At 39.6% G+C, this 16,661-nt stretch overlaps 1 protein-coding gene across 1 annotated transcript in view; it reads right to left on the reverse strand.

Annotated features, from left to right (window-relative positions):
• Positions 1–1,011: 1,011 nt before the first annotated feature.
• LOC106812006 (serine/threonine-protein kinase 3-like) overlaps positions 1,012–16,661 on the reverse strand; it is a 17,857-nt gene continuing 2,207 nt past the window's right edge. Inside the window, exons 2-13 of the mRNA XM_014815755.1 lie at positions 10,602–10,747; positions 8,845–8,925; positions 7,819–7,999; positions 7,328–7,390; positions 6,838–7,002; positions 6,525–6,692; positions 5,942–6,079; positions 5,057–5,170; positions 4,762–4,910; positions 4,167–4,303; positions 2,740–2,933; positions 1,012–2,309 (exon numbers count right to left, since the gene is read on the reverse strand). Coding sequence (XP_014671241.1) covers positions 2,151–2,309; positions 2,740–2,933; positions 4,167–4,303; positions 4,762–4,910; positions 5,057–5,170; positions 5,942–6,079; positions 6,525–6,692; positions 6,838–7,002; positions 7,328–7,390; positions 7,819–7,999; positions 8,845–8,925; positions 10,602–10,636 — 1,584 coding nt within the window. The 5' untranslated portion in view covers positions 10,637–10,747 and the 3' untranslated portion in view covers positions 1,012–2,150. The remainder of the gene's footprint in view (positions 2,310–2,739; positions 2,934–4,166; positions 4,304–4,761; positions 4,911–5,056; positions 5,171–5,941; positions 6,080–6,524; positions 6,693–6,837; positions 7,003–7,327; positions 7,391–7,818; positions 8,000–8,844; positions 8,926–10,601; positions 10,748–16,661) is intronic.

The following is a 16,661-nucleotide window of genomic DNA, read 5'->3' on the forward strand; positions in this document are numbered from 1 at the left end:
GTCTAAGAATTAAAATAAAGTATTGGTGAAATTAGACAAATGTAGTTGAGATTAACTAACTTTGCGCAAGGACGGATACAATTGTATAAGTTGGTGCATTCGTGACAACAATGTTTTTTGAGAAGTAGCCACAAAGCTGTCTTTCTGTGACACAGAACTAGTACAAGTACAGCAATGGCATCAATTATATTGCAGATCTACATTTTTCCCACTTCACATAGGTAACATATCATATCTATAGAAACTGATATCTCATTTACATACAAGATCTATTTGTCATATGAAAAAGTAGTATTCAAATACAACTACAAATATGCTACCATGGGATAACTTCTAGCCATCCATCATGTTTGAAATTGCACTGGGTGTTATTTTAAACTACAATGTTTTAGCAGTAATTAGCACTGGCAGTTTTTTGCTTCAGTGACTAATGACAAGTCGTGGCGAGAAATGCCTGTTCTCCCTCTCCAGAACCAACTCCACCCCATATCTCCTTCCTTACCTCCCATTTGCCATGTTTGCCTGCCCAGTGAAAATGAGCCTTGCTAACTGTTCAAAGGCGTTTCACTGTTCGTGACAGCATCTTATTTTCCATTTAACGTAAAAGTTGTTAAATTAGACCAATACTTGGGCGTTAGACACACATTCACGCACGCACGCACGCACACACACACACACACACACACACACAATTTCATTCAAATGCAGTGGCGTAGTTAGGGGGAAGCAAAGGGGGCCATGTCCCCCCTGTTGATCCGTAAGTTAAAAAAAAATAAGAACTGTCGTAGTCAGAATGAAGGCTGTACATGTACTCAAAAGTGCCTCAAATACCATCTGCGATCTACATTTTCAAAATTTTCTGGGGGAGGACCCCCATAACCCCCGCCTGTTTTTTACCCCCCTTCCTTGGAATCCTAGATCTGTGACTGAACAGTTACATATCTTGGGAACAGAGAACAACGAACAAAAATGTCGCCTTTTTGCATGGTGCCCAAAACAAAGATTGCAGAGCTGAGAGGTGGGGAGCATAGGGTGTGGAGAGGGAGGTGGAGGAACCATTGAAATATTAAGTCATCCACTATTTTGCACAGTTCACTGTTTTTGGCCCCACCCCAGTTAAAAAATCCTGGCTACGCCACTGTTCAAATGGTTCACTTATCTGCATTTCTCACTACATCACTTTAGCTAGGTGTGGGTCAAAGCAGTATAAACTAAAATTGGAGGTATTACATAAAAATCAAATGCAAGCAAAAGTCACCTTTCATATCTTTTCTATAAAAACAGTGATTACCAACAGGGTTTATCCAGAATATAAATATAACGTATAGCAAAAACCTTGCTACCGCCAAGGACTTGGTGGCTACATCACACATAAGCACACAAATCATTTGGTAGTTGCCTCTAATTATGAAAATCTTTGTCTTCGATAGTTTATTTGAACAAGAAACTCTGCCACTAGATGGCTCTGTACAAGAGATAATATCATGAAGACAAAGGCCAGCAGTAATTCAGATCCATTCAACAATAATCTAATACCACCCCTTTTTCAATCTTCACCTAACAGCATCGAGTTGCTGGGACCAAATTAGTGCTCGTGCATTGCACAGTGAAAATCGAGCACCTTATCTCTCCATCCCTAGCACAGGGCCTACGATTGGTGATCGACACCAGATCCCACCTAAAATATGATGACCTCGCTGTAACTTTACACAGGACTCACAGTCTCTCACAGCCAGCTGCAATTCGTCACACACGTAACACCATGAGGATCACAAATCTCATGTCCATCCCAACTTGTCGCTAGTGCCAAAAGACTTCGTGAACAACGGCCCAGATTCATGCCTCTGAACGCCGGTACACCTGGTTCAAGCGCTAACCGGTTCTAGTCTGTGTCTCTATTGTAAACTAGCGTCTGCACCGCGAGCTAACCCTTATTAATACCATTCTCCTAGTATCCGACCAGCATCGACAGTCAGCCATTACTAGTTACTCCCTCTCTCTATCATGGTCTCGTATCCACCTCGAGGCGTAACCTACAACAGCCGCACCCTCGGGCCGACCCTCTCGCAGGCTGCGCTGGCAGTTTGGCGTGTCGTCGCGGGAGCTCTTGGAGCCAACGCTGCGGCCGAGTCAGACATCCGTCGTTCCGACTAGAAGTTCTGCTGCCGTTTCTTCTTGGCGTCGATCGCGTCAAGGATTGGCTGCCGCTTCGCCTGGTAGCGGCGACGCAGCTCCTCGAGCTCGCGCTCCATCTCCGGATCGAGCGCGGCCATGCGCGCCTGCAGCTCCTCGTACGTGAGACACTTCAGCTGAAACGCGCGGAAGATGAGCGTCGACGAACCCGTGTCATATCACAGCTATTACATGATCCTCCTATATATAAACTATTTATCTACTATATATTAACTATTTATATATTGATAAATTAATTATCCGTATATTATTTTTACCCACGTATGCCCCCATGCAAAGGACGACCCCGACTCGTGGAATTTAAGAAGACTCGACACGGATCTCGGCAAGGATTGCTGTAAGGTTTACCGGCTGTATTAACGAAAGTTCACGGAGCGAGCACAACTGGCGATTTAACATCATTGCGTAGTGTTGGCTGTGGTATCATAATTCAGACAATTTACTGACTTATATGGCACGTGTGATGTAAATATATGTTCACATAAGTATGACAGCAGGTGAGTATGAAATGCAGTGAAACACGGCAAAACATCACTTGACACTTACAAATTCAAAGTCTCCGTCTGTGAAGGACCTATGAAAGCCAAATTGCTCCTGCTGCTGCACAGGTGCTGACGCCTTCCGCAGAGCTGCCGGCACTTCACCCGCCTGTGGCTTTTGATCGGTGACCTCTTTCTTCTCAAAGTGATCAAGAAATGACGGTCGGTACTTTTCCTTTAACTGGCTGTCGCCATTCGCATCTGAAAGCGAGTTCCAACTCAATTCAGCAACAACGCAGTGTACAATTATACTCAACGTGAGCCATGGGCCCGTGCGCGGATAGAATGAAAGTGTCAATGACAATGTAGCTCACCACAAAAAAGGAGACAAATGAGTGAGTGAGAAGAAGCGAGTTTTAATTGAGCAACCATCAACGTACATTATAGAAATGAAGAGTATATATGGGAGAACTCCCATTATATACTCTTGATAATTATATGTGTAATTTTTTATGTGAAAATAAATGTTTGAGATGTAAAGTCTGAGATGTGGGCGAGTGATGGCGTAACAGCTAAATGATCGCCATTTAACGTTTTTTATATATTCAGATTTAGGCACTGCCTAAAAGCGGAGCTCCCGATGTGTAACGTGTAAGATTGAGAGAATACGCTTATTCTATGCAGCTGCTATATACCACGTGATAATGGTGTTTCCCTGCCCATAACACAACTTTTGTCAAAGGTTAATTGGTTGCATGAGAGTGTTTACTTAGTATGAGTTTTTCTAGGCGGTAGCACACGGTTGCCATCTGTATATCGCAATAATAATTTATAAACCAAAATGAATCACAATTTTGTGAGGCAGTAGATGGCGCTATACCCGCTTTGATGTTTCTTAGCAATGACGTTCGAAATAAATAAGTTATGCTGCGTTCCGACATGTTTTGTAAAACTTTACTCTAATATAAACGTTTTATCGTCAGGGTGGAGAGGAAATACCAATTTTGCATTAAAGATATTGTCAATGAAATCTTGTAAAACGACACCGACGAGTGTGACACCACAGACTGTTATCTGCGTGTCTATAACATAATATGCTATATAATTGCAAAACCTACCTAATTTGCATAAAAAAATTTAAATATCAAAACCCTGACCCTTATTCATTCACATACCAAAAATGAGCAAATCCGTTGAATCTGAACTGACTAATGGCAATTCCACATTTTTGCCAAAAAATTGCCGTGGCTCGAAAGTACGTCGACTGGCGTGCTCCAAATAGGACGTTCAATATGGGAAGCATAGCAGTAACAACTATACCCAATTTCAAACATGTGGGTCAAACCGTTCCTGAGTTATCGTTGACCGTAGCCAAATGTTGACGGAAGGACGGACGGACGGACGGACGGACGGACGTACGACGGACGACGACCCATGACAATAGCTCATCTTGACGAAAAATTGGTGTTTACTGTTGGCGACAGTGGTACAAACCATGTTTCATTGTTCCTCCTTCGTTGTCATCGTCATCATCACTGTTGATCACCATCGTTCCAAGGTCAGACTCGAGCATGGAACCTGACTCAGAGTCGCTAGTTGCAACTATAAACGTGCCAGCTGTACTCGAAGTACTGTAAAATGGCAAGGTATTGGGTAGGAATACACAATACACCAAATTACTCCACACCAACTTTGTTAAATCCAAAATAATGTCAGATGTGGAAAGTCAGAGTTCGCAATGATGCCATTATTAAGGCAACTATGCAGGCCTTTCTTAAACCAATTTTCCTAACATCTCAATATCTGAACAACAATGTTAATTTTATACTCCTAAATAGTAATTTTATAACATTCAAAACCATTTAATATGACTACGAATGAAATGTTTTAGCAGAGTTCAATTTATATTCCTCATGTTTAATTGTGAGATACCAGTTCTCGCATCCCATTTATATATAATATACCATGATTCCTGCATCTTATTTACCTGTGAGATACTGCGTTCCCTACATCCTAATTACCCGTGACATACCACCACTCATGAATCTCATTCACCTCTGTGATACTGTCATTGCTGCATCAAATTTACCTGTGAGATACCATCGTTCCTGCATCGTCAGATGACAGGTCATTATGTGCATCAGTATCATCGGATCCTGCTGTAGCATTTCCTGAACCTGTGGGTGTCGCAACTTTCACCATCGTGCCACTATCATCATCCTGTTCGCCATCATCGTCCTACAGTGATCAGAGAAATTACAAATTAAAAAAACACCCCTAGCAGGTTCAACTTACGAGTATACGTGAGACGCGGAGCACAGAACTAAAAATGGCAACTTCCTATGTGAGCGAGAACAGCGTAACACCAATGCAACGGTACTGACCGAGTCGTCGTTTGGATTTTGGTTGGCTAGTGCCTCACTCTCCTGTATCTGCCTGGCTTCCTGAAGAATCTCCTGCAGCAGCGCCACCTGCTTCGCATTTCGGATAAACTCGTGCTGAAAACCCAGGATTAACATTACTAACTTGTAAATCAGAATCCTGCAATCACTGCCATTATCATGTGCCAATGTGGCTATATAGGATACATTAAAGTCGCACTATATGCGCATCTACACGCTAATTTCTCCAGTACTAGACTAGCAAATACTTGGTGTCATGCATAATCATACTACCTTATGACAAAATAAACTCTAGTTCCTCCCATAGATGCATTTGAAAATACCTCCAATGTTGTTCAAATTCTCCGATGTTGTTGACACTTTCGCGTTGCTCTCCCAAGCAAACGTGCAGCAGTGCTGCGGTACAGCGGTGCTGCGGTACAGCGGTGCTGCGGTACAGCGGTACGGGTGTAGCAAAGATAAAAACATGTGACGTCGCCTAACCGATTCTTGGCGAAATTGTTCGGCAAACAATTTAGCGTTGGCGCCAGATTACCAGATTTCGCACCTCTTTCTTGTGGGTTTTAAGCAAACGCACAGTGAAATGGGAGGAACTAGAGTTTATTTTGCCATAAGGTAGTGTGATTATGCATGACACAAAGTATTTGCTAGTCTAGTACTGGAGAAATTAGCGTTTGGATGCACATAGTGCAGCTTTAAGGTATGATTATATTGTGCTGATATATACATACGTTTTGTAAGTTTTTTAACATCCCAGTTTTTGAACCTAGTTCACCACATGGGATATTTTGAACACAATGAGACAATGACAATGATCCACCCCTTCTCATCTTAGATTCACCAGACTATTTAGAGCACTACGCATACCTGTAGGAGTTCTGTGGCCGTAGCTCTGTCTTCTGGGTTCTTTACTAAACACCTCGATACAAAATCAATGAATTCTGGTGACCACTTGTCGGGGTTCCTGAATGATGGAGGTGGTTTCGTTGGAATCATGAATATTGCCTGCAATATGGTTAAAATTTTATTCAACAATGGCATTACAGGTACGGATCCCCGAGTTACAACCTTAATTGGTAACACAATTGAAATCCGATTGCAACCGACTCGTATTGAAACCCAAATTCAAATCATGGAACCATGGCTTGGTACGTATGACTAGCTCACAATTTGTAGTTTAGCATGTTTATTAAGGTTTAAATAAATATTGAAGCATCATAATTCCAGATGTTTGCATGTCGGGTGTTCCTACTTCCTAAACTTCATGTGCATGTGCACACACTGATTGTTTTCACTCTTGCATAAATAAATCAATATATGGTAAAATACTAAATTATTTATTATCTACTGAACACATCAGCCATTTACCAGTAATGAGTATTTTAAATGAAGCATCTAATGAACATACATTTCACAGAAAGTAAAGGGTGATGTACATAGTCCAACCTACTCTCATCGGATGTATATCACCGTATGGTGGCTTGCCTTCTGCCATCTCAAGAGCTGTGATACCTAGAGACCAAATGTCAGCCACACAGTCATAACCTATTTCCTGTATAACCTCGGGAGCCATCCAGAATGGTGTGCCTATCACTGTATTCCTTTTAGCCATTGTGTCCTGAATGAATATATAGATGTCGCAGATTAGACGTGTGCACTAAACATAAAATAAGCGAGTGAAGTGACGGGAAGTTTTCGTTCCCTTCTAACAAAAACGAAACAATTCTAACGAAACAATATTAACAAAAGAATTTGGTGCTTACGGTTAGCTGTCCAGCTACGCCAAAGTCTGCTAGCTTGGCATGTCCTTCATTATTTAGCAAGATATTGCCAGCTTTGATGTCCCTGTGTATTTTCCGTCGTAGATGCAAGTACTCTAGGCCCTTCAATGTGTCTGACAGTATAGTTGCAATCTGTTCTTCGGACAACTACAATGTACAATGTAACATGAATATCAGAATACATCAGTACAAATTGCTCAATGTAAGTGAAGCCTAAGTGACCATATAAGGTATTATGCTCAATTAATTTCTTAAGTACTAAATATTCCCTGATCTCAACAGTATCAAAAAACAATTCCATATTCAACATTTTCAACCATACATTTCCCCAGCCATTGCAATGCCACATATGCTCACCCAAAAGTACAATTCTGTAAATATATTTCAGCTAGTCTCTCAATTGCATGCCACAATGCACAATTTTTCAACAGGGTGTTAATATCTATTTCTATTGTACGTCTATTAAACTTACAGTTTTTTTCCTGAGCCTCATGATATCCGAAACAGACCCAGCACCGCAAAACTCCATCACAATCTGAAAGCAATGAAAAATAATCACATTACACAAGCAAAAAAAGCATCGCAACACTTCTGTTAACTTGCACCTACCTAGATCTCGTTCCCAGGATGAAACACTTACTTTTATTATGGATTATTCATATATACTACTAGATTTTGCAACGTAGTAGTGCACTATTAAAAATTTTCCAGTAGTTCAGACATCCTTATATGGGATTTCAATTTTAGTCTAGTGATGCAATTAAGAAGCTTCACTGATTGCACCTCATTGTAACTATTCATATAAACCTTTATTATCAAAAATTGATATAAGGTGCAAAAATAAATTTTAAAATGGGAAGTTTCTAACAGCTAAATTCACATAAGATAGCGGATGCCTCCTCCAGAGACCCAGGTCTACTCCAAATGGATACCGGTACATCTGTGCTGCTTCAGTGCACTTACCCATAGGTCTGTGTTCTTGAAGTAGCTTCCATAGTACTTTACTACATAAGGGCTGTCGCACTGCTGCATTATAGAGATCTCCTTGATGATTTCCTGAAGGTCAGTGTCAACAGGTACCTGCTTAATGGCAACGACCTGACCAGATTCCTTGTGCAGGGCCTTGTACACGCTGCCATATGACCTAGTCATGGGCAGTAAAGGAAATAAACATTAATTAGCTACAGTGCTCGCTTCGCATGTACACACACACGCATATATAAAGTATTAAGTAATAATCGTATAGCTATATAGTTATCATTACATGATCATTCCTTTTACATCAATCCACAGAGAAGTTATCTTTATACCGAAATCCAATTCAGATCTATCATGTTCCACAAACACATCTTTCCAGACATCGGTAGTATTCGGCACAGACGACATAAACAAATTGAATCTAATAATCAATTAAATTCTAACAAATGAATTCTTACAAATCTGTTTTAAACTGTCTTGAAAGTTCATAGTCAGATTTCTTTTAAAACATTAATAACATCACTGTTCATAGTTAAATCCTTAAATTATTTACCTTGACAGTTTTAGCTGTCGTTCTGACAGCTATCTTCAGAACTTCTGAATTCGTCACCAGATGGCAGTAGGTGACAGTGATTAGAAAACTATCAGATGTTGGTCGGTGGGGCCCATACGCCTGTAGTATGGGCCCATATTTTGTATGTGGTTATCCACATACTCAAACACCCCCACACTATGAACAGAGATGAGGGGTTATACAAACTGTCATATGTGTACGACAACATTCTCAGGCCCAGGACAAGACCATCGGCTCCGGGGGCCCCACCAACCAACATCTGAAAGTTTTCAGATCACTGTCACCTACTGCCATCTGGTGACGAATTCAGAAGTTCTGAAGATAGCTATCAGAACGACAGCTAAAACTGTCAAGGTAAATAATTTAAGGATTTAAACATGAACAATGATGTTATTAATATTTTAAACTATGTTAGATGAAACAAAAATTAGTAGTACCCTCTTCCTAATTTGCTAATGATGTCAAATACTTCATCAGGCTGTCTGGCTAGACTTTCCTCACTCAGCTTACGCAGCTCACTGAAAAATACAGTGCACTACAACTGTCACCATCAATCACTATACACAACATGTGAATTCACTCGTGGTTCAAATATCCTTAAAAATTGAGGACCATACATGTTGAAAATGTTTCGTAAAAATCTATAAAGCCATATTTCAATAATAATGAAAGTGTCAATGACACTATAGCTCACCTTGGGTGTGATAGAAGAGTGAGATGATATTTCAAATTTGGTAAGTGTTTCATTTATGACGGACCGAAATTTGATCAAATGTCCTTACTCCCCGTTTTATACTAATAGAAATTTCACTGTTTTGTTTCAGGGTTAGTTCTGATGCAAAAATATATGTTTCAGATCTGAAAGTCTGAAATCTGGGCGTAAGATGGCGCTACGCCTAAATGATCGCCATTTTGGTTTTCGATTATCGTGCAAATAAAAGCAATAAACTATTTTAGTCAAATTACTGTAACGAAGAATCTAAAACACAATATTACTTGTAGATAATAGTAGGTAGGTAGGTAGGTAGGTAAATTTAACAAAATCGAATGAATCTAGATGGCCATTTTCATTTTTGCCAAAAACTGGGCGTGGCTTGAAAGTAGGTCGACTGGCGTGCTCCAAATTAAGACGTTCAAATCTCTCCCATAGGAGTAACAACTGTATACAATTTGAAACATGTGGGTCAAACGATTCTTGAGTTATCGTTGATCGTAGGCAGACACTGAAATGCATAGTGAAATTGCTAAAATCTACCTAATTTGCATAATTTTAGAAAAATATCAAAACTCCGAGATATGTATCGGGGCCAGTCCTAATTAGTTTAAAAATACTTGAAATGAGGAAAACCCGTTGAACCTGAACTGACTTATGGTCATTTCCATTTTTGCCAAAAAGTGGGCGTGGCTCAAAAGTTCAAATCTCTCCCATAGGAGTAACAACTGTATTCAATTTAAAACATGCGGGTCAAACGGTTCTTGAGTTATCGTTGACCATAGGCAGACACTGAAATGCATAGTGAAATTGCCAAAATCTACCTAATTTGCATAATTTTTTTTTAAATATCAAAACTTGTGTGATGTTTTGGGGCCAGTCCTCATTCATTCACATACCAGAAATGAGCAAAACCCATTGAACCTGAACCGACTTGTGGCCATTTCTATTTTTGCCAAAAAGTGGATGTGGCTCGAATGTAGGTCAACTGGCATGCTCCAAAATAGGGCGTTCACATCTCTCCCATAAGATTAAGAGTAACAACTGTATGCAATTTGAAACATGTGGGTCAAACGGTTATCGTTGACCGTAGCCAAATGTTGACAGACGGACAGACATACGACGGACGACACCCCATGGCAATAGCTCATCTTGACGATGTCAATGTGAGCTAAAAATGTGCCCGATATATCAGTAGGCTGTGTTTTAGCTGAACTTTGGGATGTACAACAAACTCAATTTCCTTATTCACACAAGGATAGACATTGTGATCTCTAAATCTTTCATATTTTCATTAGTGAATTTATACTATTTCCTAGGGATTGATGAGAAATATGTTAAAAAAATATGTATGGCAACGTACCCCTCCAATATACCGAATATACTCTAAAATTAAAATACCATGAGCTATGAATCTTATAATACAATTGAAATTAATCCTCTGAGTAAAGAATTTTAGCAACAACCCTGTAAGAAACCTACCTTTTTGAAGACATGTCGCTGCTGTCTGCCGGCATTTGGAATATACAGTTTCTCAGCACCAAATTGTAAATAAGAAAATACTGCAGAGAATGGCACTGTTACAGGTTGTTCTAAGTCAGCTTACATGCCAATAGTTTTGCAGACACCTAGAATAAATAAAAGAATACAATTGTCAATTCAGAGCTGTACCAATAATTACGAATCTGTTATTTGTATACACCAAGTAATGCTGAGAGGGTCTATGTCCCCCGGGGTACTGCCGGAACGTACCCTGGTACTATCTAATATGCCGGACCGTACCTCGCCTACTCCACTAACGAGTCTAGGGAGTCGCCTACGCCTATTCCCTAACCCGAACCCGAACCCTAATCCTAACCATAATCCTAACCCTAACCCTAACATTAATCCTAACCCTAACCATATCAAATAGTGACCAGGGTACGTTCCGGTATACCGGACCGTACCCAGGGTACGTTCCGGCAGTACCCTGGGGGACGGACATAGACCCTATAAGCCCAAGTAATGATCTTCATATATATATATATACGTGTGTGTTATAATTTATATGTTAAAGTTTATAATCTATTTTATCAAATTTGTCACTCTCCGTCATCGATATGGTCCCGTGGACTTTGAATATTAACACATTCAATGCTGCCTTGTTAAGTTGTTAACAATGGAACTATCGGCCTGTGCTGGAATTTTCATATATTCTCTTGTGTTTTACATCGAATTTTCACCTATTCACACACAAGAACATTTTGATATTTTTATACATTTGATATTTAACTGAGGATATGCTATGAATACCTGTTTTAATATGCTATCAAATCTGTCGATTACATTATAAAATATTAACCTAAAAAATGTAGAATTTTTGCGTCCCAGCCAACCGTTGACGCAACGTCAGTTTGGAACCTCATTATGATGCACTTATAAATTTATACTATTTTAAAAATCAGTAACTGCTAAAACCTGCTGGCAAATTAAATACTGTGGTATCAATCCAGAGAGACATGATACAAGATTGCGTGGCACAGCTTTGCTGTTGATCCTATGCGCTGCGCGCGGATGAGACGCGCAGTTCCACGGTATATGTGTCCTAGGTGTTGTGTTATGTTGATCAAAATATTCATAACATCCCCGCTCCCAGCAGCATTTATGAATTTTGGTGACTCTGTTCTAGTACTTTATACAGCTGTATATATATATTTGTCGATTTACATGATTATATAAATAGATATCGAACAAAATTTAGATATCTGGGTAGTACGATGATAGTACTATAATTATCTGCCAAAATTGGATATAAATATTTCCGATTTGTTGTGAAAAGTTAATCAAAAATATTCACAATAAACTCGCTCATGTCGATGTTTACAAATTTCGGCCAGTTGAATTTAGTACCCTGTGCAGCGGTACAGATATATGTCGATTTATACGGTTATATCAACACATGTTGAACATAACTCATATACTGAGTTAGGGGATAATAATACTAGAATTATCTGTCAAAATTAGGTATAAATATTTCCAAATTGTTGTGGTATGTTGATCAAAATATTCATCCAACAACCTCCCACACTGATCTTATCCCAAACGCGCCGCAGCTCAGTTTTAGCACATTTATGCGCCAAAGTACAGGTATATTATGTCGATTTAAATTCATTATGATACAAAACGATATCCAATCCAAAACTTAATAATTGTGTTACGTCAAGATAATGGTACAATGATTATATATATCCTCACCCAACAATTACCGAAACAATTCATTAAATTACTGTGATATTCATCATCAACGCGAGTATATAACATCTACTAATCCTCCCTGATCATATCACCACTCACAACACCATTAGTTGCACAGTATTTGTTCAAATGGGCGGCCATACTGAGTGCTACCCCTGAGTCTTAGAAATGTTTATCTTGTATGATTTAAAGGGAAAATCCCACCCTCCACACCGTCGAAACGTGAAATTAGCTAAGATCGGTGGAAGGGGGTGGAAACGTAGACTGACCTAGTGCATTCTAATATAAAATGTAATCATCGCCATATCTATATGATTCATACTATTAATTGCTATGGGGGGGGCGGGGGCGGATGACATCTCTAGTTAAAGCCCTCACAATGCCATCCAAACGCACTAATTTTCTACAGACTAGACCTAAGCTAAAACTACTTCGGCGCGCATCCAAAATCACACACCTATGACAAAACTAAACTCTAGTGCTTTGCATTTCATGCGCGTTGTCTTATAACAAGGCTATTTGAAAATATACTCCACCGTGTTCAACTTCATCCCGATGTTGATTGACACCGTTTGCATGCCTCTCCCAGGCAGCCGTCCAGGCGGGTGTGTAAGCGAAAAAGATTTCTACGGCCCTGTCGTTTTCCTTGCAACGCTGCCTCAGCTGCAATGTTCGCAGCTGTTAGCGCATAAGTCAAGCCCTACATAATCAATACCGTTATTTTCCAAACGCTTATTACGCTGAGCCTATAAATCACCTTTCTTAATATCTTGATGTTACATAACCCAGGCAGTCACGAATACTACAACTATCTAAATCGTAAAAGAACTACATAAATACAACCCCGGGACAACTAATTCCTTGCTCACACCTGCCGTCGTCAACATGTGATGCCAAGTTTGCTTTCAAACATTTAGCGTTTTGCGCGCAACATGCCATCTTTCCTTCACCTCTTAATCTTTCTAGTTTAAGCAAACGCGCAGTGAATGATGAACTAGAGTTTATTTGTCATAAGGTAGGTGTGAATTACGCCATGACACGAAAGTATTTGCCTAGTTTTAGTACTGAGAAATTAGCGTTGGATGCGGCATGTGAGCCCTTTAACAGGCAGTCTACTTTACCAATTTACCCGGCACGAATCGGCACTCATGTTTCACAAACATTCACACTGATTGTTCACCAGCAAGCACTAAGCCTGAACTCGTTCACCGAGGCAACGTCTAATTATCATTAGGGTAACAATAACTTGTTTGTTAAAAACAATTACGTAACTGGTTGTTTTCCACTATGGCCACGTCCACAGTAAAATGTAGAAAAGTATGCCCATGGACCATGAATTTTCAAATGCATTATTTTGCTAATTTATAAAACAAAATTTCTATAGGGCAGGAACATTATACTTCATAATCAGAACCTATTAAAAAAACTGCTGTAACCCGATTCATAACAAATGAAATGTCGTGCCGTAACGTTTGTGATGTACAATATAAATTCTGTTGCATCAAATTCCATCATCCGAGTTGCGGTATCACATTATTAATCACCAATGCTGTAATGCCAGCCAGTTTAATTTGAAACTGTGCGCCTGCACCAAAACGTGAAATAAAAAAAAAAATAAACCCTCTTATACTGTAACGTTGTGATGTATCATTTGGCGCATATAACCTTTCCGCCGGAATACGCAGAATTGAATATCAACCCATTTTCTCCAAATCTAGGGTTGATTAGTTATCTCCATAAATGCAGTATGCTATTAGTCATAATTACGTATACCACCCAATATCATGTGGCAAAAAATAGTGATGCTCACGAATCATGCGATTATAACTCGATCCATTCGTCTGAACAGTGGCTCGAACCAAACGCTTGTTATCAAACATCCAATAATCAATCATAAAAAAAAAAAAAAAAAAATTGGAAAAATTAAAACTGAAAAAAAAACTTGAAAAGTGATAGAATCAAGAGATATCATCGCTACTACTACAGTTATCCCTTTATTAACAATACATGTATCCTACACACAGTAGTAAACAAGTAGCAAAACAAAACAAGTAAACAGGGCTAAACAATCACATACATGCACACACGTACATGCACACGACGTTACGCACACGCAGGCATTCAACACCCCGAGTAACCGATTGTAACCGATCATCGGTTACTTGGATCCAACCGATAATCGATTACGAAATTACAACCGATTGACAACACTAGCAGAAAATAACAATGTAGTGTAACGGTTGTGATGCATTGACAATCAGAATTTAAACAAGAATGTCTACAACCACAAACAGAAGTTCAGTGGAGAAGGGGAGTTGTTCCTGAAGAGCATAGTGGTATAACAAAATTCCTTCATCATGTTCATCACAAATAATACCTGGTACACCTACACGCAATCTGAAGAATGTGTAATGGTTGTGATGTACTTTTTGCTTTCATCCCTAATTGCTAGTTTCCTTGCACTACAACTTTCCTTGCATGTAATTCTGTGCGCTAAATTTTCTTTGGTGGTAACCCACCTAGATCCTATGTAGTTCGCACCAGTCTTTTAGCTTGCAACCAACGGCTTTAGCCTTTTGTCAGACTCTGATCGGTTTAAAATTTTAATTAAATTCAAGTTGTTCATTGAACCTTCTGAAATGAAAAACAATTCAAATTGCCTGGGGAAAGCTCAAATTGAACACAGAGTGTGAACTGTATATAGGGTAGCCCAGTCCCAAGTCTGGGTAAAAGAGGGAGGGCTACCAAATTATCATTTCAGAGTTGACTGCGGATCATGAACAATACGGACATGAAAGATTACGGTAGGTTTGAAAGATGACAAGAATGACAAAGTGCCACCTCGGTCCAACAGGAGTGTACCCAATGCGACTTGCTAGGCCTCTGACTGTTTACATTGTTTTGTAAAATGATGTACCCTGCAGTGAAACAAAGTCTGGCATCAGGAATATTTTGTGACGGTTGTGATGCTCAGTATGAAGTATCGTTGTCAAATCATCACAACCATAACATATTAAACTAAAATTCAATTCAAATTCAATTTACAAAGTACAACCTCGGTCCAACAGGAGTGTGATCCCGATGTGACTTGCTAGGCCTATGACTGTTTACAATTGTTTTTTCATGGTTCCCAGTCATACATGATACATGCAGTAACGAACGTGATGTTTGAACTTGTCATGTCAACACAACTGTTACAAACGTACAATTAAACTGTGATTTTTTATTTTAAAATTTAAGATCAGCTTATATTCCAACACTGGTGTTGGCCAAATAACACACTATAGAGGCCCTACTCGATCTACATTATAAACAAAGCCTAAGGCCTTGCAATTTAAAATAATAACTGCCCAACTTGTATTGGTTGTGATGACAGACATGACAAATCATAGTCAAAACATCACAGCCGTACATACAAAACAGTGCAATTTTCATCATTGGATCGGAACCAGCCAAATTCATGAAAAGAATTCTAGCTAGTCAGGGGCTTGTAGGCCTAAAGATGCACTGCAACGGGCTACCTACTTTGTACAAGGGTTAATCCAATCATTTCAAACTTCAACCACATATCGGTTGTGATGTACACACATTGAACACACAGTCAATACAACACCACCACACGTATCGCAATGGTTTGCAGTAAATTTCAAATGCATGAGCGGCTAAAACACTCGATAAAAATCGGCAATCTCAAGCATTAAATAGCGGGATTGGCTTAAATACATTGGTCCTGTGTGTTGTAGCCTACTATCTCCGTTAATATCACACATTCCTACTGGTCGTGATGTCCCTGAGCGGTTGTGATTTTGAGATAAAGTTTGACGGAAAAAATTCTCACCTCCACTTGCCCGCCCTGATGTTTTGCCGGTGATCCAGAAGTCACGTGTTCGCTACCAGGTTAACCCAGTAACTAGATCAAACCATTGTTGGGGGTGTCCGTCATTGAAATATTGAAAAAATTATGATCTTTTTCGGTGGTAAGTCGTGATTTCTTGACGGAATTGACATTATACCTATCTTTTAATGTCATTATTATTCAAACTATCGGCAAAGGCGCCGCTTTCAATGATTTAAATAATGATTTATTCCCAGTGGTTACAATAATGACCACATGAGGGCATGACAGCATGGTTTGCCTCTGATCTGGCCTTATTTAACCCGGGTGAGTTTTTGACGGAAGGCATCACAACCGTTACACCAACTTCAAGTGATTGAATTTAATATGTATAATAACAAGTGCCGCGGAGCGACAGCGCTCATCTAACGTCTACTGCGGTGACTCTGTGGTGGAGTGATGGGATTCTAGTA

This window comes from Priapulus caudatus, unplaced genomic scaffold, assembly GCF_000485595.1.
Source record: "Priapulus caudatus unplaced genomic scaffold, Priapulus_caudatus-5.0.1 Scaffold599, whole genome shotgun sequence".
In the NCBI taxonomy this organism is placed as follows: domain Eukaryota; kingdom Metazoa; phylum Priapulida; class Priapulimorpha; order Priapulimorphida; family Priapulidae; genus Priapulus; species Priapulus caudatus.